General features: G+C 43.5%; 1 protein-coding gene across 4 annotated transcripts in view; it reads right to left on the bottom strand.

Moving 5' to 3' along the window:
* The window catches only part of GRM8 (glutamate metabotropic receptor 8), a 564746-nt gene that overhangs the window by 193029 nt on the left and 346316 nt on the right, over positions 1-25401 (bottom strand). For all 4 annotated transcript variants that reach the window (XM_083463429.1, XM_083463427.1, XM_083463428.1 and 1 more), the window contains exon 7: positions 5431-5631. In XM_083463429.1, the coding sequence (XP_083319555.1) occupies positions 5431-5631 (201 nt within the window). The remainder of the gene's footprint in view (positions 1-5430; positions 5632-25401) is intronic.

Below are 25401 nucleotides of genomic sequence, written 5' to 3'. Positions count from 1 at the left end.
AATTGTCCCTGCCGGCTGGCACTGATGGCAGTTGTAGTTTAACAACATCTGGCATGTACCATGTTGGGTTCTCCTCCACTAAATCGCAGAATGGCCTAGGTTTTCACACTAAAGTCCAGAAATCAGAGACTGGCATCTTAGCAATTGCTTGACACCGTTTTATTTGAAGAAAGCACATAAAACATAGGAACCCTTTATCTTGAAGATTACAGATTACAGACAAATAATTCTAGTACTACACTTTGCTCCAGAGGAGTAGCTTTAGCAGTAGGCCGGCCAATCAATTCTATTGCCGCTTTGCTATTGCCCCAAGGAGGTATCTATTCCGTACACATTGCCTGCTTATCCTTGGTAAGGAAAGCAGTTGACAGCTTAATCACTTTATAAAGCTGCCTTGGAGCAAAATATGTCTATATGAATGAATGTTTCAGTTTTGCCTGAATCCACAGAAGTCCAACACCTTAGAGGAGAAATGCATGCTAAGGATCTCATAAAGTACGATGCTTAGGGGGTGGTTATGCAATATGCTCCCCTCTGCTTGATCAGCAGGCAGAAGTGTTGCGTGACAGCTGCATTTCTTTCATGAGGAAGACAACTCATGGGAAGGGCAGGGGAAAGCTCTATTAACCCCACTGATGCTGCTCTTAGAATGTACATTCAAGAATCGGAGAAAACCCGTAAAATACATAGCACAAGCTCACATCAGTGCCTAGGTACTCCCATGACTCCCCATGCAAAAACCTGTGAGGGCATCTTGAGATCAACTATCCTGTGAGATGGATAAGCTGGAAGATCACATATTCTGGGAAGTGAGTAAGTGTGTGTGTGTGTGTGTGTAAAATTTAGCTTTTAGTCCTGTTATGCTTGTAGATGTTATTTCATAGTTCTATTTTGCATTGTCACATTTCAGAAATGTGTACTGTGAAAGCTGCCTATGGGGCATGTGTTGCTTGAAAATTTGGCAGATAAATATTTCAAACAAAGAAAAATCAAACAAACGTGGCCAACATACAAGACCCACTCTAACTTATCTAAAAGGTAAAGGATCCTGGTCAAAGGCGACTATGGGGTTACAGCACTCACCTTGCTTTCAGGCCGAGGGAGCTGGTGTTTGTCCACAGACAGCTTTCGAGGTCATATGGCCAGCATGACTAAACCGCTTCTGACACAATTGGTCACCGTGACGGAAACCAGAGCACATGGGAACACTGTCTACCTTCCCATTGCAGCAGTACCTACTTATCTGCTTGCACTGGTGTGCTTTCGAACTGCTAGGTTCACAGGAGCTGGGACAGAGAAACGGGAGCTCACCCCATCGTGGGGATTTGAACCTCTGACCTTCTGATCAGCAAACCCAAGAGGCTAAGTGGTTTGGACCACAGAGCCACTCGCGTCTAACCTATCTACTGTACTTTGGGAGAGGTAAAGGCAGTGGCAAGAAACTGGTGCAAGAAGTGACTGGACCTGAAGGAATGGGTTTCCCAAACCCAAAACTGACTGTGAAGGCAGTTTGAAAACTGCACCAAAATCCCTATTTTTCCTTAGCTAAAATCCATTAACTTGAGCTCTGAGTCAATGTATAAACAAAAACCCGGCTGTGCTCGAAGCTTTCTCCCTTATCAGTCCGTGGCAGCAATGAGTGACCTTGCCAAGTTCCAGTAGAGCAGGGATGATGTGTGTGTGCCTTATCTTATGTGCTGACCACAAAAGACGCACAGACCCAATCTGGGAACAGCGCCAGAGCGTGTTCCCGGAGATGATGACCTATTCTTCCCAGATAAGAGTAGGAAGAGGAAGATCCTTTTATGGTCAGAAGTACAGGAAGGAAGATCCTTTTATGGTTGAGAATACCAGAGCAGGAACATATGTGATGTCAACCTGCATACATAGGCTGACATGGTTGGGTTCCTAGGAAAGGAGGGAGAGGGTGCCTGGAGGATATATATACTGAATGAAACTTCTGATTTCTTTGGACTTGCTGTGGACTTAATCACACAAGTCCCTTCTGCTATCCGGAGAGCAGAACAAACTCTTTCTTGGCATCAACCTCGGTGTCATTTGACTTCCTTCCTCCTGTCCCGGAGCAATGCAGACCCAATCGGTGAACTCCAATAAGGCTACAGACCCAATGCAGAATTCTAGTCTGATAAACTTCTGACATAATGAATAGACTCATATAATGAGGTCACTCAGATAGAAGCTGGTTCATTCAACTTATTTCCAATGTGGTATGTGGGGGGATATCTATCCAAAGGTGTATAATTCAGTGCCACCCTACCAACACTGGTGAAGTTGCCTACCTTGATGGGTTGAGACCATGTGACAATGAAGTCAGGGCCACACAGCTGCACCAGTAGGACCACCGCTGCCAATCCAGTGCTCTCAAGCAGCCTCAAGCTTGACACTCCACACAGGCAAGCAGCAGTGAGGATGGCATCATGAGACGACTCTGCAGTTTTATCACACCACATACACCTAAACTGCATCTATGATCCTTTAGCAGCTCTGAGGATGCTGCTGCATGCAGCTTCTACATAGTGAGTGTAACATGTAGACCCTCCAAAATATTCAGAGGACTGCCTTTGAAGATTTGTGAAATTTTCATAATAATGATGTTCAGAGTCTACTGAGGTTGTATAAACATGCTGTCCAAAATCTGTGGAGAAGAGCTGGTAATGCCTTCCTGCCATTGTCCACCTCACCTGCTTTCCCTTCCGGCCAGTGACAACAACCTTCCGAAACACAATTGTGGCAGGATTGTGTGCAATCAAAGAAAACAAGACCTTCCACAGCACATACCTGCTTCTTTCTAACAGAATCATACTCGGGTATGCTTATACTTGTCCTTATTTATAATTTTAGAAAACATGAAACACACAGGTTTATGAACCAAATGACCAGCAAATGTTATTTATATTCTATTTCCCCCCGCTCGCTACAAATCTAGGGCACCAGCAGCTAAATATATAACATCACACAGCCTAGGTCGACATTTTACATCGTTCTACGGAGTTCCCATTGGTCACAAGTTTTATCATTCCAATAAAGCACTCTGAAATGTTATAGAAACCAAAGACTCTCAGTTTTCCATATGTGACTGGATCAGTCACTGAAATACCTCTACATGGAAAAACCAACTGATTCTGTTTTCAATATGCCTTGCTTTCTGTTGGACTGCTAGATGTCTCAGAACCAAACAAAATAGCATAAACTGCTAGATTATTATTGAGAAAATGACAAATAATCACTCTATACCCTCATCCCGTGACAAGTACTGGTGTTACCCCCATTAAGATTGCACTGAGTGAAATGATTTTCCATGTTCAAACTGTAAGTTAGGGAAACACAGCTAAACAAAATCCAATGTCATATCAATTATATCGGTTCACTGTGCTACAGAGAGTATGATCGCTCTGCTGCCATGAAAGTGTCACAGAATATTACATGGATGAAGCCGTTGGGGGAATAAAATTTTCCTTACAACACAAGCACAAGTAAACAGGAGACATTAAAACAAGCCATTGTATGTTTGATTATTCAAAGATCAGACATTATCCCTTAAAAGCAGAGGGTGGATGCTTCTCCAGTTATCAACCTTTTGCATTTGTCCCTTCATGCACTAAGGCTATATCTACAACAATTTTTCAAAGTTCACGGGTTAAACAACTTTAAACAGTCACTATCCAAGCAAAGGGTCTTGATTTCAAAATAATAAAGGAGTTAGCTATTATGGTCCCTTCCTTGTGAAGGTTTGAGAGTTGAGCATCGTTCCCGAGGAAGATATTCCAAAGCATTGGGAAAGAAAATGTTAGCAAGAGGGAGACAGATTACTTTTTTCTAACACATGAGGTCTCAAAGCCTGAGCTTTTGTTTGCTTCACACTCACAGCTTTTCAACCCTGTTTTGTTTATCACTTGAAGCCTGGGGTTCCTCATATGGAAATTCCCAAAGAAAGAAAGAAACAGAACGAGCGCGTTTATTAGGAGAGGAAACATTGCCTAGCACAGCAAACGTGCCTATCAACCCATCTATGCCTTTATTTATTTATTTCCCCTTTCTGGTGCATTACCTGAAGCAAAAGCAGTTTCCACTTGGAAGCTAAATTGAAAATGACCTTGTGCTTTTTTCTTTTTTCTTTTCTTTTTTTTACAAAAAGAGAAGGCGGCTGGCAGCTGAGGTCACTGGAGTATAGTGTGATCGACAGTGCAAGTCTTCCTATAGTTTGCAGGCATGTCTGGCAAAAGGAATTATACTGTAAAGAACCTTCTGTCATTTGCTTTGAAAGCAACTTTTTTTTAAAAAAAAATCTAATCTAGCACAACTCTGGTTTTGCAGGAGGGAATGGGAGCTTTTAGGAAATGTCTTTCACCCTCCTGTTCTTTTCCTCAAACTAATACACATTAAGCAATACTAACCATCTTTTCCTAGCAGGTAGCTCCCAGCTGCAAAATATTGTTTTTCCACATAAAGGTAAAGGTAAAAGGACCCCTGACCATTAAGTCCAGTCGTAGCCGACTCTGGGGTTGCGGCACTCATCTCGCTTTATTGGCCGAGGCGGCCGGTGTACAGCTTCCAGGTCATGTGGCCAGGATGACTAAGCTGCTTCTGGCAAACCAGAGCAGCGCACGAAAACACCGTTTACCTTCCCACCTATTTATCTACTTGCACTTTGACGTGCTTTCGAACTGCTAGGTTGGCAGGAGCTGGGACCGAACAACAGGAGCTCACCCAGCAGTGGGGATTCGAACCGCCGACCTTCTGATCAGCAAGTCCTAGGCTCTGTGGTTTAACCCACAGCGCCACCCGCGTCCCTGTTTTTCCACATACCTCTATTTTATTTTATTGGGGGGGGGGGACCTAAACACACAACCAAAACCAAAAGAAAAACCTGATACTCATCAAGATGTGGCCAAATTGCTGAGGTCAAACACAATGGCATTTTAAAAAGAAAAGTGATTTTTCCATTAGCCATCTTTAAAAGATGAAGCCAGTTTCAAATGCTGTTCTACTGCAGGGAAATCATTAAGCTAATTTAATGGCAATTAAAGAGAAAGAAAGAGAGTTTGCTATCGTTCTTTTCCTTAATGAGCATGCTAACTATCACAGGCATAGGAGGTTAGCCAATAAGGAGGAGCTGCTTCTAGAACAGTCATTTTCAACTCCACTGTTGTGATTGACAGGGACTTATTTTTAACTTCTATCTTTCACAGGCAAAGCTTAGGTGGGGAAAAAATAAAACCAACGTTTCAAAGTAGGTGGGAAAACATACTGTCTGTGTGTGTGTGTGTGTGTGTGTGTGTGTGTGTGTGTGTGTGTGTGTTTTAAGGGAAAGAGTGACTTCTGTGTTTGAAAGTGTCCTATATAGAGATGAAAACACATCTTGTCACTTCTGAAGTATATTTAGAGAAGTTAAAAATAGTGCAAACGTACCATTGAAGTTCACCGCCCGGATGTAACTAAGCAGCTCTTTGCCATCGACGGTGCTCATGCGTGGACACAGGCCAATATATCCAGGACAAATATCTTTATGCATGTTGTGCAGTGCATACGCCATAGAGTACACAGCATCAATGACAAACTGGACCTTTCCTTCTTGCTCGTAGGAAGAGTCCCTTGCAATTCGTTCCAATCCTGCAGGGGAGGAAGGAAGCAAAAAAACCAGATGATTAATGTGCTTTATTCTATAGCTTCTGCAAAGTTACGTACATGCACCTAAAAAAATGTGTGTATACCGTATATATTCAATTCACTTGTTTATTTAATTCACGTTCCCGAGCACAATTCAAAGTGTTGGTGCTGACCTTTAAAGCCCTAAACGGCCTAGGCCCAGAATACCTGAAGGAGCATCTCCACCCCCATCGTTCAGCCCGGACACTGAGGTCCAGCTCCGAGGCCTTCTGGTGGTTCCCTCCCTGTGAGAAGTGAGGTTATAGGGAACCAGGCAGAGGGCCTTCTCGGTAGTGGCACCCGTGCTGTGGAACGCCCTCCCATCAGATGTCAAGGAAATAAACAACTACAATGGTACCTCGGGTTAAGTACATAATTCGTTCCGGAGGTCCGTTCTTAACCTGAAACTGTTCTTACCTTGAAGCACCACTTCAGCTAATGGGGCCTCCTGCTGCTGCTGCGCCGCTGGAGCACGATTTCTGTTCTCACCCTGAAGCAAAGTTCTTAACCTGAAGCACTATTTCTGGGTTAGCGCAGTCTGTAACCTGAAGCGTATGTAACCCGAGGTACCACTGTATCTGACTTTTAGAAAACATCTGAAGGCAGCTCTGTTTAGGAAAGTTTTTAATGTTTGACGTTTTATTGTGCTTTTATTATTCTGTTGGTAGCTGCCCAGACAGGTGAGGTATAAATAATAAATTATCATCATCATCATTTTTTATTTGTATGCTGCCTTTCCACAGTTAAAACAATGCTTGGCGTCTTACAATATGAAAAGATTTACATAATCACAAGCATAGCAAAATAGTCAAAAATAAACAAAACACATCAAAAACTACATGACCAAACTGAACAATTTCCACAGAAAAATAAAGATACAAAAAGTTAATATCAGTAACAACAGCAAAAACTCCCAACAAAACTTCCCTCAAAGGATCCCAGTCCTTGCTGGGCAGCAGCCTCAGCAGCCATCCTTATGAGGCCTGTCAGGTCCCACCCTGGACCAGGTAGAGAGTGGCAGGACCAGGGTCCTCAGGCACTCATTATTATTTTTTTATTATTATTAAGAATATTTATACAAGAAGCTCTCAAAAGATCTGGACAATGCAGCCACATTCAAAACCATTTGCGGAAATAACATGGGTTTGCCTCATTTTTGGACTTCCCTCCTATTGTCAGACAAGCACGACCACAGAGATTTCTGGAACTAGCGGACCTTGTTTGGTCTATGGTACAGCCAAGTCTTCCATAGATGGCAGTTGCTAAGCAACAGCTTCTCACAAAGGACCTCTGTATCAAGAGAGTGGGGCAGATCACCTGGATCCAGCTCACACCATGATGGAAGCAGGTTTTGGGGGCTTTTGGGGTTTGTTTTTTTTGACAAACTTGATTGCAAAATTTGAAAAACGTAAGTTTTTGTCTTCTAAGACTAGATACACACTGCCAGCCAAAACAAGGTCTATTTTTTTTTAACCCACAAAAACAAACTACACAAGACAGAAATATGACCATCTCCAGTTATTGTACACTGAGCTACCCTTATAAACTCATTCTGGGATGGTAAATAATGAGAACATTTCAAGGAAGAGTGCCTAGCTACATAGACTGTTTCCAAAGCCTCTGTTTTCAGCTTAGTGACTCTCACTGAACAGCTGGCTAAAGTTATTTATAGGATATTTTTACAGCATTCTGTCAGTCTGTTTTAAATGAAATGGAGAGAATACCTTTATTTTTTTTCCCCTACATCTATTGTCTGATAAACATAACATGCTGGAAGGAAACTGTATTTCGTGCCAAGAGGTGCCACCATCTTTCACTGTGTTTAAGGCTGCCTTATGCTTCACTATTTTTAAACAGGAGCAGCAAAAGCGTGGCAGACAGAAAACCGAGGTCAACACATAACCTATTTCAGTTTTTAGGGAGAATGTGAAGTTGCCAACATTCAGATTCAGCTGTCTTGGCGGAGCGTAAATTTTGTTTTTTGTTATTGTTATTGCTATTGTTTGTTTGTTTTTTGTTATTGAGAAACCCTTGCATTATTTTTTTTTAAGCAAACCCATTAGATACTGACAAATATTGTGGGTTGCATCCAATTAAATCTTTTCATACATTGTGGTCTTGTTGAGAACCGCCATGAGACCTCCTGGTATAGGGTATATAAGTTGAAATAATAATAATAATAATAATAATAATAATAATAATAATAATAATAATAATAATAATATGTTCACTTCAATGGTCCTACTCTGAGTAGAAGCCAAGTGCCCAAGGAAGAAGCCAACACATCACATATTACTTAACACAAAAAGTCACAATATATCTAATTCTTAAATCACTTATATTCTGGGTGTTTTGTTTTGTTTTTCATCCCAGTGCACTATTAAATGGATTACATACAAAATCTGTCTTTAATTTATTTTGCTTCATATGTGCAAACATTTAGTAAATTTGCTCATTTTAGCTGTTATCCATAATCTGCCTAATCACAGCTATTCAAAAGGAAGTTCCCCCCTTTTCAGCCACTACGAAAAAGCCACTTTCACAAAATCCACTCTTCTTTTAAGTGCACAGATGTAGCTCCTTCATTCCTCTCGCTGGTCACAGCTCATTTACCTTTCAGCCATGGGCTTGCTGCTAATGAGATAAGAAAAACTGACACCAGATGATCTCCAGGTAAATGCATACTAATCATGCCATAACAAATCTGTTATTGTTATCCATTATTATCAGAATTAGTAAGAGAACAACTGTGGGCTCTCTTGTCTTCAAAGATGGAGTCCTGTTGAAAGTTCTTTGTGTTTCAACAATGACCGCTCCCCGCTTAAAACGGGGGGCGCCCTTTGCGTGGACGCGTGCAGCCCCTAGATCTGGAGCGGCCCCAACAGCATAGGCTTGGCTTTGCCTTCCCTCAGGTGGGATACCTGGAGGTCTCCGCCTACCTCAGTCAGTTGTCCAATCCCACCTGGGGGAAGCGTTGCCAAGGAGACCAGGCCAGGTAGGGGAGGGATTACCTGCCCACACAATAGAGGGAGGATCTTACCTAGGAATCCTCACTTGGCTCCAGAGCTTCTCCCACCCTACCCACCCTCAGTTAATGTCTTATTTTGCAGGTTAACTTTTCTGCACAGGTATGTGGACGCTGCTACGTTAAGGTCGCTGTTAAAGGGCCGGAAAGGAATTTCCCTGCATTGGCAGGTTTCACCTTTCCCGTAGCAAAACGTCACAACTTTGGCGGTATCAGGCCTTGGGCGGAATCCTTTTGTCCATCTTCCTCTTGCGGCGGCGATACCAGGGTTCCCTGTTAAAGGGGTTTTCTGAAGGGAGGCTTTGGCCGTACACCAAAAGGTCGTCATTGCTCTCTCCTGCGGCGGCGGCGTTACGGGGGCGGCCATCTCTGCTTGAACATATGTTCTCCAGAGCCGGCCCATCCCCCCACACACACACTGGATAACCCTGATGCTCCCTAGGTCCCCGGCTGGGGACCGGGGAGGGAGAATGCCCAATGCCTGAGCCAAGGTATACCCACATTTGAAATTTAATAAAGTTGTGGCCAATTTAATCCCATAGCACGTTGTCTTGAGTCGTTATTCCACATGACGGGGGGACCATGCAGGATCTGGGGACTCCGCCTGTCCGCGCAATGAAATCAATGGAATGGTCACTTCTGGGTTTTCAGAGTTCGGGAGCCAAAACGTTCAGGAACTAAGCAGTTTGAAATAAGGTGTTCAAAAACACCTTACAAATGAAGGTACAAATGAAAATGGTCTGTATTCGGATTCTTTTCATAAGAAATTATACGGCAGTGAGAAACAACTACACTGGTACCTTGGTTCTCAAATGCCTTGGTTCTCAAACACCTTGTTTCTCAAACGCCAAAAACCTGGAAGTAAGTGTTCCAGTTTTCGAACTTTTTTCGTAAGCCAAACGTCCAATGCGGCTGTTGGCTATTGTTTCTGGGGCGCCTGCACCAATCAGAAGCTGTGTCTTGGTTTTCGAACATTTTGGAAGTCAAACGGACTTCCAGAACAGATTACGTGTGGCGCTTTTGTTCTTGCTATTTATTTTGCGTTTTTGTTTTTGAGGCTTTTTCAGTTAATGCGTTTTTGTGACTTTGTGGAACCGAGTTCAGCTACTGATTGCTCGTTTAACTGTGTGACTGTGGAAATCGATAAAAGCCCCCCATCCAAACATTGACTATCATCAGTGCAGGTAAGGGGGGGAAATTATTTTATTTTTTATCATCTACAATACTGTCTGATTTATTTTATAGTACAGTACATTGATTATTGCTTTCATTTTATGGATAAATGGTCTCGTTAGACAATTCATGTTAAATTGCTGTTTTAGCGGTTGCAAGTCTGGAACAGATTTATCGGTGATGCACTACTTTCTATGGGAAAGCGCACCTTGGTTTTGGAACACTTTGTTTTTGGAATGGACTTCTGGAATGTACAGGGTACCCAGGTTAAGTACTTAATTCGTTCCGGAGGTCCGTACTTAACCTGTTCTTAACCTGAAGCACCACTTTAGCTAATGGGGCCTCCTGCTGCTGCCGCGCCACCGGAGCACGATTTCTGTTCTCATCCTGCAGCAAAGTTCTTAACCTGAAGCACTATTTCTGGGTTAGCGGAGTCTGTAACCTGAAGCGTATGTAACCTGAAGCGTATGTAACCCGAGGTACCACTGTATTAAGTTTGAGAACCAAGGTACCACTGTACAGTGGTGCCTCGCAAGACGAAAATAATCCGTTCCCTGAGTCTCTTCGTCTAGCGGTTTTTTCGTCTTGCGAAGCAACCCTATTAGCGTCTTAGCGGATTAGCGCTATTAGCGGCTTAGTGGCTATTAAAGGCTTAGCGGCTTAGCGGCTAAAAGGCTATTAGCGGCTTAGCGGCTTAGAAAAAGGGGGGAATCGGAACACTCGCAAGACGTTTTCGTCTTGCAAAGCAAGCCCATAAGGAAATTCGTCTTGCGAAGCAGCTCAAAAACGGAAAACCCTTTCGTCTAGCGGGTTTTCCGTCTTGCGAGGCATTCGTCTTGCGGGGCACCACTGTAATTGATCAATCATATTTATTCTTCACCTTTTACTCCAAGGAACTCAAGGTGGAATATGTGCCCCCCCCCCAATTTAATCCCCACAGCAATCCTGAGAGGCAGTGACAGATAGCTTTATGGACAAGTGGGAATTTTGACCTTGATCTCCCAAGTCCTAGTCCAACACTCTAACCATTACACCCCCACTGGTTCTAAATAAACACCAGAATGTGTTTCCTGTATCAGGCAAGCCTATATTTTTATTGTGTTAAACAAATTTTTTTTTAAAAAAGATGTTTTTTCTTGAAAATTAATATCCAATATGCTCTTCCACCCAAAAGGAAAACATGTTTGTTCTTTAGCACTACTAAAAATATATGAGGTGTAAATGTTTCCACTCTGACACATGCATATTGAGCACTTCCCTTCTTAGTCATAAACACATAATCTTGTAAACCTCACAGCTTCAAAACACCAGTAATATAAAATAATTGCAGAACCGTATCCCAATGTCATTAGCGGAAATGTCAAAAACATATTCAAATTATCTGCAGGAATGGGGTGGGGGCAGTGCTTTTTTCTGGGGGGATGCAGGGGTACACATACCCCTAAACATTTTGTGAATCTTTGTACTTTTGTCCAATTACTGTATTTATTTTTCCCAATTTGAACCATAAAAAGGTGATTTTCTTGACTCAAAATGAGAGTACCCCTAAACATTTTTTTAGAAAGAAAAGCACAGGCTGGGGGGGAAAAGAGAGAGGAAATGGGGGGAAAGGTATTCTTATGTTGAATTTACAGTTATTTCAATATCAAAACTCGTAACACAATGCAACAAGAACTTATACAAAAATATTAGTCACTCCAAACATGATGTAAATTCAGTCATTCCAGAAGGGGAAAATGGGTATTGTGCAGAAGGCACAACATAGACACAGAGTTATATTTGTACACAATAGAGGTGAAGGCTGGCATGTATTAGCAGATAATAATAATAATAATAATAATAATAATAATAATAATAATAATAATTTATTATTTATACCCCGCCCATCTGGCTGGGTTTCCCCAGCCACTCTGGGCAGCTTCCAACTGAAGAAGAGTCTGGATTTGATATCCCGCTTTATCCACTACCCCAAGGAGTCTCAAAGTGGCCAACAATCTCCTTTCTCTTCCTCCCCCACAACAAACACTCTGTGGGGTGAGTGGGACTGAGAGACTTCAGAGAAGTGTGACTGGCCCAAGGTCACCCAGCAGCTGCATGTGGAGGAGCGAGGAAGCAAACCCGGTTCACCAGATTACTAGTCCACCGCTCTTAACCACTACACCATACTGGCTCTAGTCACAGAAGGGACAGGACTAAGAGGGATGGTTGGGACAATTGACTCATGTCTGATTGGGTTCTGAAACTGACTCACAGCTGATTTAACCCTTGCTTGGTGCCTAATAAGGCACCTTTTTGGACTAATTACTCAGGGTCCCAAACCCACCAGTGTATTTGTTAATTGCATGCTGGTTAATTGGTGCTGGTTTGGCCACATAAGAATCTGCATTAACAAATTAGAAGAAAACAGCACTAAAATACTAGTAAATTCACAGGAGGTTTTTTTATATTAAAAAAAAGAAACTGATTTGGAAATGTGGAGAACAGAATTTAAGACTAGAAAAAGGAGACATTAATTGATCATCTAGATAGGCAGTTATTAAACACAGAAATTTAACCAGTGAACAGATATGGCCTGATATTTATCACTGAGAGGTGATATGATAGCCATCCTCAAGGGCTGTCACATGGGGATAGCTTGTTTTCTGCTGCTCAGGAGGATAAGCCCTGAACCAATGGCTCCATGTTACAAGAAAGGGATAAAAATATGAAAATGAGAGGCTTGATATTTGCCCATCCCTAAGCAGTCCCAATCCCTTGGCCTCTGGAACCAGATGCCAATAAGAGGTTGTGTGGGTAACTATCCCCCGACTAGTGTTGTGCTTAAAAGTATCCTGCTGTGTTCTTGTGTCGTACTAGTTATTACCACAACACTAAAGTAAAGGACTCCTGGATGGTTAAGTCCAGGCAACTACAGTGGTACCTCGGGTTACAGACACTTCGGGTTACAGACGCTTCAGGTTACAGACTCCCCTAACCCAGAAATAGTACCTCGGGTTAAGAACTTTGCTTCAGGATGAGAACAGAAACTGTGCTCCGGTGGCACAACGGCAGCAGGAGGCCCCATTAGCTAAAGTAGTACCTGAAGTTAAGAACAGTTTCAGGTTAAGAATGGACCTCCAGAACGAATTAAGTTCATAACCTGAGGTACCACTGTATGTGGTTGCAGCACTCACCTCACTTTCAGGCCGAGGGAGCCGGCGTTTGTCCACAGAGAGCTTTCTGGGTCATGTGGGCAGCGTGACTAAATTGCTTCTGGTGCAACCGAACACCCTGACTGAATCCAGAGCGCACGGAAATGCCATTTACCTTCCTGCCACAGTGCTACCTATTTATCTACTTGCACTGGTGTGCTTTCAAACTGCTAGGTTGGCAGGAGCTGGGACCGAACAATGGGAGCTCACTCTGTTGCAAGGATAAGCCCAAGAGGCTCAGTGGTTTAGATCACAGTGCCACCCGCGTCCCAACACACCTACCACCCAGATACTTAATATACCCCTCCCTGAGTTGTGAAAAGTCTGGTGCAGGTAGACGAGGGAGAGCTCAAGGTGAATGTGGGAGACCTTCCCAAAATCCCTACTCAACCCCCTTCAAGGGGGCATCACCCATTCAAGCCCATACAGTGGGAAGCACAGATGGCACACAGGAAGTGGAGAGGGGCTACAGTGTGGCCTGCCTTATAGAAGGCACACCAGGAATGTGCCCATAATTGGTCAAGCGTTCCACTAGTGTTGGCATGCTGGCATGCCCAATCCATGCCCCCCGGTCTCCCTCACACACATCCTTTTAAGCGGGTCATTCTGACATTGCTTCTCCAGTATATTTCTGTGGGAGCTGTGAAGTTTTGTCTCCTTTTGAAAAAGCAGGTAATTCTCCCCATTAATTTATCCTTTATATTCTGCTTTAAGATTCCATAGTCTTAGCATGGGCAGCAACATGTGGCAAAAAATGCATCTCTGTATCCAGTTGGTTCACAGTCTAAATACTCATGATATTTTAGGGTGCTTATATGTGAAGAAGTCAGTTGTTTGATTCATCTAATCAAGAAACTGACTTATTACCTGACAAGAACCCTGCCCCATGATATAGTTCTATTAATCAATTAATCCAATTTTTTTTGTATACCACCTTTCCATAGTTAAAACCATGGAAAGGCGGCTTGCAACATGAAAAATTGTGCATAGTTACAAACATAACAAAAGTAATAATAAACAATAAATTAAACTCATCAAAAAGTACACAGCCAAATAGAACATTTTCCACATAAATCTAGACAGATATAAAAATAAAGATACAACAAATTATTATCAACAACAGCAACAACCCCTCTACCGACACCCCCCCAAAAAAAACAACAACACCCTTGTCCAAGAGTTTGTTCCTCTGGTCTGCCCCTGCCCCCCAGCACTGTAGATCTGCTTGTTTCTTAAGAACTGTTCCGTTTCCATTTGCAATTAAACCTTCTACATTTCAGATTACATCCAAAAACAGAGCTCCATGTAGGCATCTTCACGGCTGTGTCATTTTGTATAATCTAAACGTATTGCAAGTAGGCAGATGCATAGCTTTTCTCTCTTACGAGATCCAATTAAGGGGAAATATGTAGTCCAGTTTTCTCAGTTTTTCTGGTTCATACCAATACTCATTATTCAGAGGTCTACTTTATTGCCAGTGCACATGAGAGTTAGACAGATAACTTCTTATTTGCAACATAATCTTTCATTTTCATCCCTTGCAAACATGTCGCTCATAAATCACATTGCCACATAAATTAGAAACAAGTTTATTATTTTATTAGCCCTATATGTCTCTTCCTAATTAAGTACTGAGGGAATGAGATTACAGTTTTCTGCATACTCTCTCTACCTCCCTCTCTCTAAGCTGCTTCAGGATTCCAGCTTTCCTGAAGTCCCACAGTTATAGCAAAGACCATCTTTGCTCTCCATCAATATATACAAACAAAAAGGAACAAGGTTGCTAAGAATGTTCCCAATCTAATTGTTTCAAGATCTAGAACAGTAGTTTACCCAGGTGACAGTGACTCATCAACTTAATTGGCTGTAAAATTTAATTATAGCTGTACTTCCCAAAGTAAATGTTAATGTATAGCAGCAAAATGATGCATATCGTGAATGCCATAAATATAAGTCAACCACCCACCAAAAAATGTCACTCCTTTGGTATTCTCTGTTATGAAATATGCTTGCACCGGTCACTGGAAATGGAATCATGACATTTTCACAGTGTGGATTTAAGCTATATAAAATGCCTATGTTGAAATGCCAATGTTTCTCTCATCAATACAACACTACGATGGGGAAAGCTGTATCTGGTGAAAATTTACTCTTCTGCTGTTCTTTCATCTAGAGTTGCTTCTCTTTCTCAGGGTCTGGGTTCCAGGATCTGGAAAAAACTCAAGTTCTTGTGTTCTCCACTATGAAGCTGTAAAGAAGGGGCAGCAATTCCACAAAGTAGTTCAGAGGAGCTAGCCAACTATGATGTGTAGAAAGAAGAGCAAAGTAAACCAGAATCAAGCTAGGCTTCACTATACCTGATGGAGCGTCTCCACCCCCATCATTCAGCCCGGACACTGAGGTCCAGCTCCGAGGGCCTTCTGGCAGTTCCCTCACTGTGAGAAGTGAGGTTACAGGGAACCAGGCAGAGGGCCTTCTTGGTAGTGGAACCCGCCCTGTGGAACGCCCTCCCATCACATGTCAAGGCAATAAACAACTATCTGACTTTCAGAAGACATCTGAAGGCAGCCCTGTTTAGAGAAGTTTATAATGTTTGGTGTTTTGTTGTGTTTTGGGTGTTCTGTTGGAAGCTGCCCAGAGTGGCTGGGGAGGCCAGCCAGGTGGGCGGGGTATAAGTAAGATATTTTTATTATTATTACTACTACTACTACTACGCCAGGTGAGCTCTCTCAGTGGGGCTGCCACCCCAGCAGAACAACCTGAACAGACAGTTTGGGGGGTTTCTGGGTTGACTGCCATAATAAGTTCACCAGGCTCTGAAAAATACAGTCACACCCTCCCCGCCCTGCAACACATAGACTACTCCCTGCCTTGCTTTAGTTTTCATTTTTAATACATGAGTACTGGGCATGAGAGATGCTAGAGGCCTGTGTGAGTGGGAATAGCTCCAGCCTGAGTGCATAGCAAATGAATTTTGGCCATACTGCCCAGGGCTCTCTTGTCTCCCAAGGAAGAAACCAGGCATTTCACTCACTCCCAGTCCCTCACTACACTTTGGATAAACAACAGCGGTGAGGAAGGGAAGAAGTGAAAATGAGAGGTTGGGCAATGTTTTCCTTGAACTAGCCCAACTGATAGGTCTTTTGGCAGTGGCACTGACAGCAGTAGGCCTAACATGCCAGGCCAGACACTTTAAACACGATGGAGGTGTTGGCAAATTGGGCTGACTGAGTATGATGGGGATGCTGGTAACAGGGACCAAATGCTTGCTGCGAGTCTAATCATTCATCTTCCTGAACACACTTTTTCAAGGGTGAGGGACCCTTTTTCAGACCACTTCTTTCCACCTCTTTGCATATCTGCCACACAACCCTTGTGGATTTGGGGCTCTTGCAGAGCACAGCAAAGTCTACTGTGCCACTATGAAAGTTGGCAGAACACACTAAAAGATGCCCGTCCCTTTCCAGGGCATATATCAGAGGAAGTGCTGAGTGAGCAAGTATATTCACTCTTGCCGGTTCGCTCATTGAAAACCTCTGGAGAGTTCCTGAATAAACCCCGAATGCTGCTTGAACATCACTACATCACAAGACTTGATACTTTCAATGAAGAGGTTTCTGGCCGAATTGGCTGAGCAGCCATAATAGGTGACGGAAGGCAGGGCAGAAATAAGTCTCCACCAGCTGCTATTGACTGAGCACCTTTGTTGTATTATCACAATAGCCCTGTATTCACTTTCACTTCATGTGTAGACTAAGCACATGGATTGGGACTGGAGCTTACATGGCGGGCTCACACTCCTGCCATTTAGTGGAAGATGAGAAGTGGACCATGTAGGGTCTGTTATTGTGACTGAGAAGTTGGATCCTCCTAACAGAGGGTCCATGTTGTGCTCGGCCCCTGAAACTCTTCCCCAACTGGCTTGTGGGCGGGGCTTGCCCCACTCCAAGCCGGTGGTGCCACAGTTATGCCAATGGCCTTTAGCCACTCGGCATCATGGCAAAGGTTGGGGGTTGGGGTATTTATTTGGCAGCGCGACATAGGGACCTCCTTTTGCTTCGCACTGCCAAACACCCACCCACCCACCCGTTAATTAGGTCGTGTTTGGCCTTGCTTTGGACTTCGGTTGGTCGCCGTTTTGGAACAGGGTCCGGGTAGGAATTTTTTCCAATGTGGTAGATTGGCTGTGGCCACTTGGTTTTTGCCTACCTCTTAGCAATCGTCACAACTTTGTAAGGTTTGGCATTGGTTTAGAGGAATGTGGGGAGGGGAGGTGCGGCCATCACCTACCCCTCCAATGAATAGGGTATTCCATTAAAGGAGTCCGGGGGTCTGGATATCGTCTGAAGCCTGGAGAGGGGCTAGGGCCATGCTAGGACCCCTGGGAACCCCAGGGGTGAGCACCAATCAATATACACTGACGGAGATCCCCCTGCTGGTTGTTTACCTTTCCAGGCTTCCTGCAGGGTGGGGCAGGAGCCACATATAGTTTTGATACTAATGCCTAAGTCAATACCAGTCACATTTGTGTATTTTAATAAAGTTGTGGCCAAAAATTGTCCATTGACATTTGAACTAATTTCTGTCTCCACTGTGTCTTTATTTCCATGAGGGATGGGTTTTGGGGCTCGGAGCACAACCTGGAGAACCCAGGGTTCCCATTGTCAGTATAAAGAGTTGCACAACATTGTCGAATCAGTTGTCACCTGCTGAACATATACATGTTCTGGAGCAGTATTAGTGGGCACAATCCTTCACCTGCCACTATATGTTGAGTCCAAATGTGATAAGAAATTGACCAACAGCAGCAGGACAGACAGTAGGGCCTAAAAAGAGAGTGAGAGAATAGGGAAACATGGAAGGGAGGGAATAGTCTGGAGCCTGATTAGAAGGAGGCAAGGGTAAAAGTTGAAGGGGAGATGGAAGAGTGATGGGTCCCTGCTGAAGAGGAAAGAGGATACAGTGGTACCTCGGGTTAAGTACTTAATTTGTTCCGGAGGTCCGTTCTTAACTTGAAACTGTTGTTAACCTGAAGCACCACTTTAGCTAATGGGGCCTCCTCCTCCTGCTGCCAGAGCCAGAGCAAGATTTCTGTTCTCATCCTGAAGCAAAGTTCTTAACCCGAGGTACTATTTCTGGGTTAGAGGAGTCTGTAACCTGAAGCGTATGTAACCTGAAGCGTATGTAACCCGAGGTACCACTGTACTGAGAAACCGAGACGGAAAGGGAAGTAGGTGTGCAAGTGAGAGAACCAGAGGTCAAGTTCACATCATCAGGAATGGCAGAGATGAAGAAGGCTGAAGTTCATATATGAATTTGAAATACCCATCCAAATATCTGACTTCCATAGAACGTTCAGAGTTATGAAGTACTTTGAACAGAAGAGTTTGGAATAAATAGACTCCTGTACCACATAACTCCTGCGTGACTATGGCTATCAGAAGTTGAACCTGCCCATAAATTGTATGCCAAGCAATAAATAGCAGCAATGACATTCGGGTTAGTCCATTATTCTGCCTATAGACAAAATACCAGGGAGGAAACTTTCCACAGACGTTTCACGAAAGAGGATACCTCTATGGGTGATTAATGTGCCTTTGCTGCCCAGGCTTTAGATACAACAAGCAGTGGCAGCCCTTAAGGGGCTTAGTCACTCTTTAGAACTGGCTACAGGAGAGGCACAGGAAATGTTGTAAGAGGAGGATAAAGGTGATTGGGTGGCACTGCAGCACCACTGTGATAGGAGGCTTTCACTGGTTTACATAATTTCATTCCAAACATCAATCACCAGCTCAAGCTTCATTTGTGATGCAACCCATGTCTTCTGCAGCTTTCTTAAATATTTACATAATCACTTAAACTCCGCAAAATTCCGATCTTGCATTTTCCATTCTCGAGCGACAAAAGACACTTAATCAGAATGGAGATATGAATCTCTGACTTAAGGGCTTTAGCATTTCTGATTTCTGTATCACAGGACATTTACGGTGCTAGCTCTTCATTGACTTTTCTTTAGCCTGGGGCTTAACAGAAATGGAATTTATTTGGGTGGCCTGAATTTATTTTTATCACAACGCCGAAACTCCGTAAGGCTCTAAGTCACGGAGGGGAAACCTTTTCAGCCCGAGAACTGCATGGACTTATTGTGGGCTGGAGGCAAAACATGGGAAGGGCTCTAACCTTTGCACACAGTCACACTGCAGCCCTGCAAAAGTTGGGAGTTTCTTCACCCAAATCCATGTCTTTCCCTCTCCCCCCAGACAAACAACAGGCATTATCATCAATGCATTCCAGCCAGGCAAAAGCAACTGAGGAGGGTGTGAGCAAGAGATGGGTGTGGCCTAGGCAAGACCTAAAGGAGAGATGGAGAGGCTTGGACAGTGCTCTTTTTTCTAGAAAAAGAGGTGCCAGAACTCACCATGAACACCTCCCTTGTTCTCTTACAATGGCAATGGCACCTACCTGAGAGCTGCCGGAATTGAGTTCCAGCTGGGAAAAAAGCCCTGGGCTTGGAGGACCACATTTGACTAGATGTACCTAATATTTACAGCAGAAAATATTCTTCTGAACTATATACCTACTATATAGAAGTTAACAACTGGACAACAAAAATGGATCTTACATGCTATAATGGTAGCCAAGAGATTGATATTGATGAACTGGAAGAATAAAGACATGATCTTTAATCAATATAACATGGTAACACTTGCCACCAATGAATGGCCTGCTTACAGACGTAGACTCTGCCTAGATAAATACAACAATATTTGAAACGAATTTGTACAAAATGTAATATTTACATTAGGATAATAATATAAAATTTAAAAAAAGAATGTATGGGTTAGGATATTTTTGTATACTGTATTTTTCGCTCTATAAGACGCACCAGACCACAAGACGCTCCTAGTTTTTGGAGGAGGAAAACAAGAAAAAAAGTATTCTGAATCTCAGAAGCCAGAACAGCAAGAGGGATCGCTGCGCAGTGAAAGCAGCAATCCCTCTTGCTGTTCTGGTTTCTGGGATAGCCGTGCAGCCTGCATTCGCTCCATAAGATGCACACACATTTCCCCTTACTTTTTAGGAGGGAAAAAGTGAGTCTTATAGAGCAAAAAATATGGTATGTTCATATAATTTCCCCCCTTTACACAGTTGTGCATTTTGTTATTTTTTCCTCATTCTTTTTTTCCTTTTTGTATCACTTTACTGATTTATATTTTAAATTTTTCCAATAAAATATTTAAAAGTCTATCAAGATTTAGAATAATATCAACAATAATCATTCAGAATAATGGGGCCACAGGGGCTTCTGCAAGACCATCTTGTCCTGAGAGGAGTGGATAGAAGTACGTAAACAAACAAGTGGTCTTTTCCATTTTATCTTAACTTTTCTTATCTTAAATGATGCTTATTGTAATCTTAAGCAAACTACTTTGTGGGCTCCATCTGAAAAGCAGTGTAAAAAAATATTGTAAATAAATAAGCAACACTTGTGTTTGGAGTTGCTCACCACAGATGTGCCAATTTCTGTTTGATGCTCTAAAAAGCTTTCAAAAGGAGTGATGCAGCAACACCAGCAATTCAAGCAACATGGGAGAGACAAATACATCCCTTCTGAAAGGTAAAGGTAAAGGATTCCTGGATGGTTAAGTCCAGTCAAAGGCAACTATGGGGTTGCGGCGCTCATCTTGCTTTTCAGGCTGAGGGAGCTGGCGTTTGTCCTCAGACAGCTTTCCAGGTCATGTGGCCAGCATGACTAAACTGCTTCTGGTGCAACAGAAGACCGTGATGGAAACCAGAGCAGCGCATGGAAACACCGTTTACCTTCCTGCTGCTGCGGTACCTATTTATCTACTTGCACTGATATGCTTTTGAACTGCTAGGTTGGCAGGAGCTGGGACAGAGCAACGGGAGCTTACCCTGCCATGCAGATTCAAACCACCGACCTTCCGATCGGCAATCCCAAGAGGCTCAGTGGTTTAGACCACAGCCAGTCATGTGGCCTGCAGATGACAATAGCTGAGATGAAGTAGTTGAGATCAGAGATGTGAATGTATGGGGGGGACAGTTAAAAGAGGGGGGGACACACAGGATTTTGACATTGGACACAATTGGATACATTGGATACAATTCAGGGAAAGAGGTGGTCATTTTGCTGTCACAAGACAAGCATTCTCATCCATGTACAGAGGTACCTCAGGTTACATAAGCTTCAGGTTACATACGCTTCAGATTACAGACTCCACCAACCCAGAAATAGTGCTTCAGGTTAAGAACTTTGCTTCAGGATGAGAACAGAAATCGTGCTCCGGCGGCACAGCGGCAGCGGGAGGCCCCATTAGCTAAAGTGGTGCTTCAGGTTAAGAACAGTTTCAGGTTAAGAATGGACCTCTGGAACAAATTAAGTACTTAACCCGAGGTACCACTGTACCAGAAAAAAGAGCATGATAGGGATTAGCTCTTAAATTGTACAATGTTCATTTCCACTCCCCTCCCACCTCAGTACTTGCACATAATAAACTCTTCTGGGATGTAGGGCCAATTTTCCTCCACGCCACTATTTCTGGCCTTTAATTAATTATTTCCCTCCCTGCAGCAGATTGAATGTGAAGGCTTATGGGATGTTGTTTAAGAGACATAATGTGATTATGCTAATGGGAGAAGGTATGAATCTGTTTTTGGTTTACTGTACCAGTTGTTTGATTAATGCCTCCAATCATCATAAAGATCAGTGCATAAAATAACTATCACTTGTCGGATGGAACACACTCAAACTGCTGTATTTCAGATAATGAGCTTCATAGAATAAATTATAAGCCAACTGCAGAAATAATGAGCCAGGGCTGCAGTGAAATGCGCACAGGTGCACATCTACGCCAGTGTGCAATTTGGCCTCCAAAGCTGTGCTTTTCTCTCTTTTCTTTTTCAACAACGTCTGTTAAAAACTAAAAACTAAAATAAAATGTAAATGTAAATAGCAAAGGCTAATGCTTAGTTAGTCATTATACCATTAAGAGGTGGGTGGGGTGGGAATATTGAAAACATTTTCATGTCTGTTTTTGCTTTGCAGAAGATTCAGACGGGATTATGGGGAAAGGGCATCTTGTTTGTTTATCATATTTACGGGTCACTCTGTAACAATCCTTCCTGGAGCACAGATAAAATGCTTCGATAAACTGATGCTGGGAGGAGGCAAACTCACGTGGAAGCATGTCCTATCAGGTTAGATTGTGTTACATCTGAGTGAGCTTGTGGAGTCTCTAATCCATGACTTGTATCCAAATGGGCCCTTGGTGTGAGTGGAAGGTACATCTGCTCCCCCAATGGCATCTCCTAGTAGGAGCCCTTCCTGAAACCCTGGAGAGCTCCTGCTCCCAGTCATTGTCAACAATACTGAGATAGCTGGAGCAATGATCTGACTCAGTATAAGGAAGGTTCCTATGTTCCATGTTCACTCACTTAAGTTTTTCTGGGGCAACAATTCCCCCAATACAGTATTCCCAATTCCATGTTTTACAGAACACCACCCACTACTGTCAGTGGGTAGGAGAGGCTCCATTGGGTGTGGGTGGAAAAGCTCAACTGGGGCTAGTGCAGGGTTTCTCCAGCTCTTGTTGGACTACAATTCCCATCATCCCTGGCCACTGGTCCTGGTAGCAAGGGGTGATGGGATGTAATGATTTATTATTATTATTATTATTATTATTATTATTATTATTATTATTATTATTATTATTATTATTTATTTGTACCCTGTGGTTTCCCCAGCCACTCTGGGTGGCTTCCAACAAAGATACATTAAAATGTCACACATTAAAAACTTCCCTAAACAGGGCTGCCTTCAGTCGTAGTCCAACAAGAACTGGAGACCCAAGTTTAGGACAAACTGGGCTAATGGAACACGTACTTTCTCTTTCTTTCTTTCTTTCTTTCTTTCTTTCTTTCTTTCTTTCTTTCTTTCTTTCTCTCTCTCTCTCTCTCTCTCTCTCTCTCTTTCTTTCTCTCTCTTTCTTTCTTTCTTTCTCTCCCTCTCTCTCTTTCCACACACACACACACACACACACACACACACATTTGTAAAGTATTAAGCAGAGCTTTAGACAAGTCTGCTCTGCATCCCTGAAGGATGCAGTTAATCACCTAAAATAATATACAGTGGTACCTCGGGTTAAGAACTTAATTCATTCTGGAGGTCTGTTCTTAACCTGAAACTGTTCTTAACCTGAAGCACCACTTTAGCTAATGGGGCCTCCTGCTGCCACTGCACCGCCGCCACACGATTTCTGTTCTCATCCTGAAGCAAAGTTCTTAACCTGAGGTAATATTTCTGGGTTAGCGGAATCTGTAACCTGAAGCGTATGTAACCCGAGGTACCACTGTACTGTGTATATTGTGTCATATACTGTGTTTATTATGCTGGATTGGTCAGGTCCACAGAATGGAAGATGGCAGGACCCCCAAGGACATGCTCTATGGGGAGCTGTAGCTGTCTTCAGGCAGCAGGCCCATACAAAGATTTCCACAGATGTGACAAGAAGGCTGTCAACATCATCCCCACTGTCTGGGAATCCCTTGCAAACAACAGCAGTGCCTGGAGACATGGTCAGGTCGTGCATCCACAGCAGTGACCAGAAGAGGAATGACCACTGGGAGGAGGGCAGAGAGAAAAATACGCCATGGTGCATCTGCAATAGCACAACCAGGCGCCCTCATCTGCCCCAGCTGCAACAAGACATGTTTCTCCCATATCAGTCTCTACAGCCACAGCAGGCGCTGCAACCTCCCAACCCCCAAAGGTGCACTCTTCCATTGTCTCCCGAAACAGATGCCAACAACCACATATTTAATAGTGATATCATAAAAGAAGAAAAGAATTTTGCCTTAAGACATCAATATGCCTGTTTTACTGCATAAAGGTAAAGGTAAAGGTACCCCTGCCCCTACGGGCCAGTCTTGACAGACTCTAGGGTTGTGCGCTCATCTCACTCTAGAGGCCGGGAGCCAGCGCTGTCCGCAAACACTTCCGGGTCACATGGCCAGCGTGACAAGCTGCATCTGGCGAGCCAGCGCAGCACACAGAAACGCCGTTTACCTTCCCGCCAGTAAGCGGTCCCTATTTATCTACTTGCACTTTGATGTGCTTTCGAACTGCTAGGTTGGCAGGCGCTGGGACCGAGCAACGGGAGCGCACCCCGCCGCAGGGATTCGAACCGCCGACCATGCGATCGGCAAGTCCTAGGCGCTGAGGTTTTACCCACAGCGCCACCCGCGTCCCTTGTTTTACTGCATACTGCATGATAATGATTAGAGCCAGGTAGCCATAGGCAAATTGCATGCAAGTGACTTGTGTGATTTCATGAAGGATGGATGGAACAATCTGTCCCTCTGCCACACTCGGCCCAGAAGCCAAATGGGTTGCAAGCCAAGTGCCCAGCATAGTTCTGTGACCTCCCACTGCCAACCCCCAGCAAACTAGTAAATATTTTCCCCCCTCCCAGCTAGTAACTTCTGTGGGTTTATTTGCCAGTCTTCCCCATAAAAGTGCACAAAAGCATTTTTATCCTCTGCATGTTTACTTGGGAATGACCCATTGAGATCATCAAGGGTTTGTGGAAAGTAAGGAGATGAACAATACTGGTCTGCCTGCTAATCCCTATCTAGACCTGGGAGTGGACTTGTACGGAAAATGGCAGCAGTTTTGGACCATCCATAAAGCACAGGGAGGGGAGGCAGCTGCCTCGGGATGGTGGATCTGGACCTCGTGGGTGGGGCAGTGGATTGCCACCACCGTCTCCTCTTCACTCTCCACTTTCATATGGATGCTGATCTCCGCCTCCCACCTGGCGGGGGGGGGGTGCGATTTTTTTGGTTCACCTCAGATGCCAAAATTTTATTATTATTCTTTGGCCAGGGCACAGCCTGACCCCCTCCTTTGGCAATCCTCACAGAACTCTAGCCTAATGGTTGCCATTAATTTGATTTGAACTGATTCTATAAGGAAATGATTTTAGAATGTTGTATTATTTTACTGTTGTTAGCCACTCTGAGCCCGGCTTCGGCTGGGGAGGGCAGGATATAAAAAAAATTATTATTATTATTATTATTATTATTATTATTATTATTATTATTATCCATCCCTCACCATGGGTGAAGCATTCCTTGAGGGCTCAGTACAGTGCAAGGACTGAAACCTGGATTTACACATCATCATCATCAACATCATCATCCTATTTTATTATTTAAAGCCCACCCATCTGGCTGGGTTTTCTCAGCCACTCTGGGCGGCTTCCAACAAAATTTTAAAAATACAATAAAACATCAAACATTACAAACTTCCCTGAACAGGGC

The sequence above is a fragment of the Podarcis liolepis genome (genome assembly GCF_965112155.1).
Source record: "Podarcis liolepis genome assembly, chromosome: 10".
In the NCBI taxonomy this organism is placed as follows: domain Eukaryota; kingdom Metazoa; phylum Chordata; class Lepidosauria; order Squamata; family Lacertidae; genus Podarcis; species Podarcis liolepis.
Note: the sequence above shows the minus strand (reverse complement) of the source record. Positions and strands in the feature narration are given on the sequence as shown.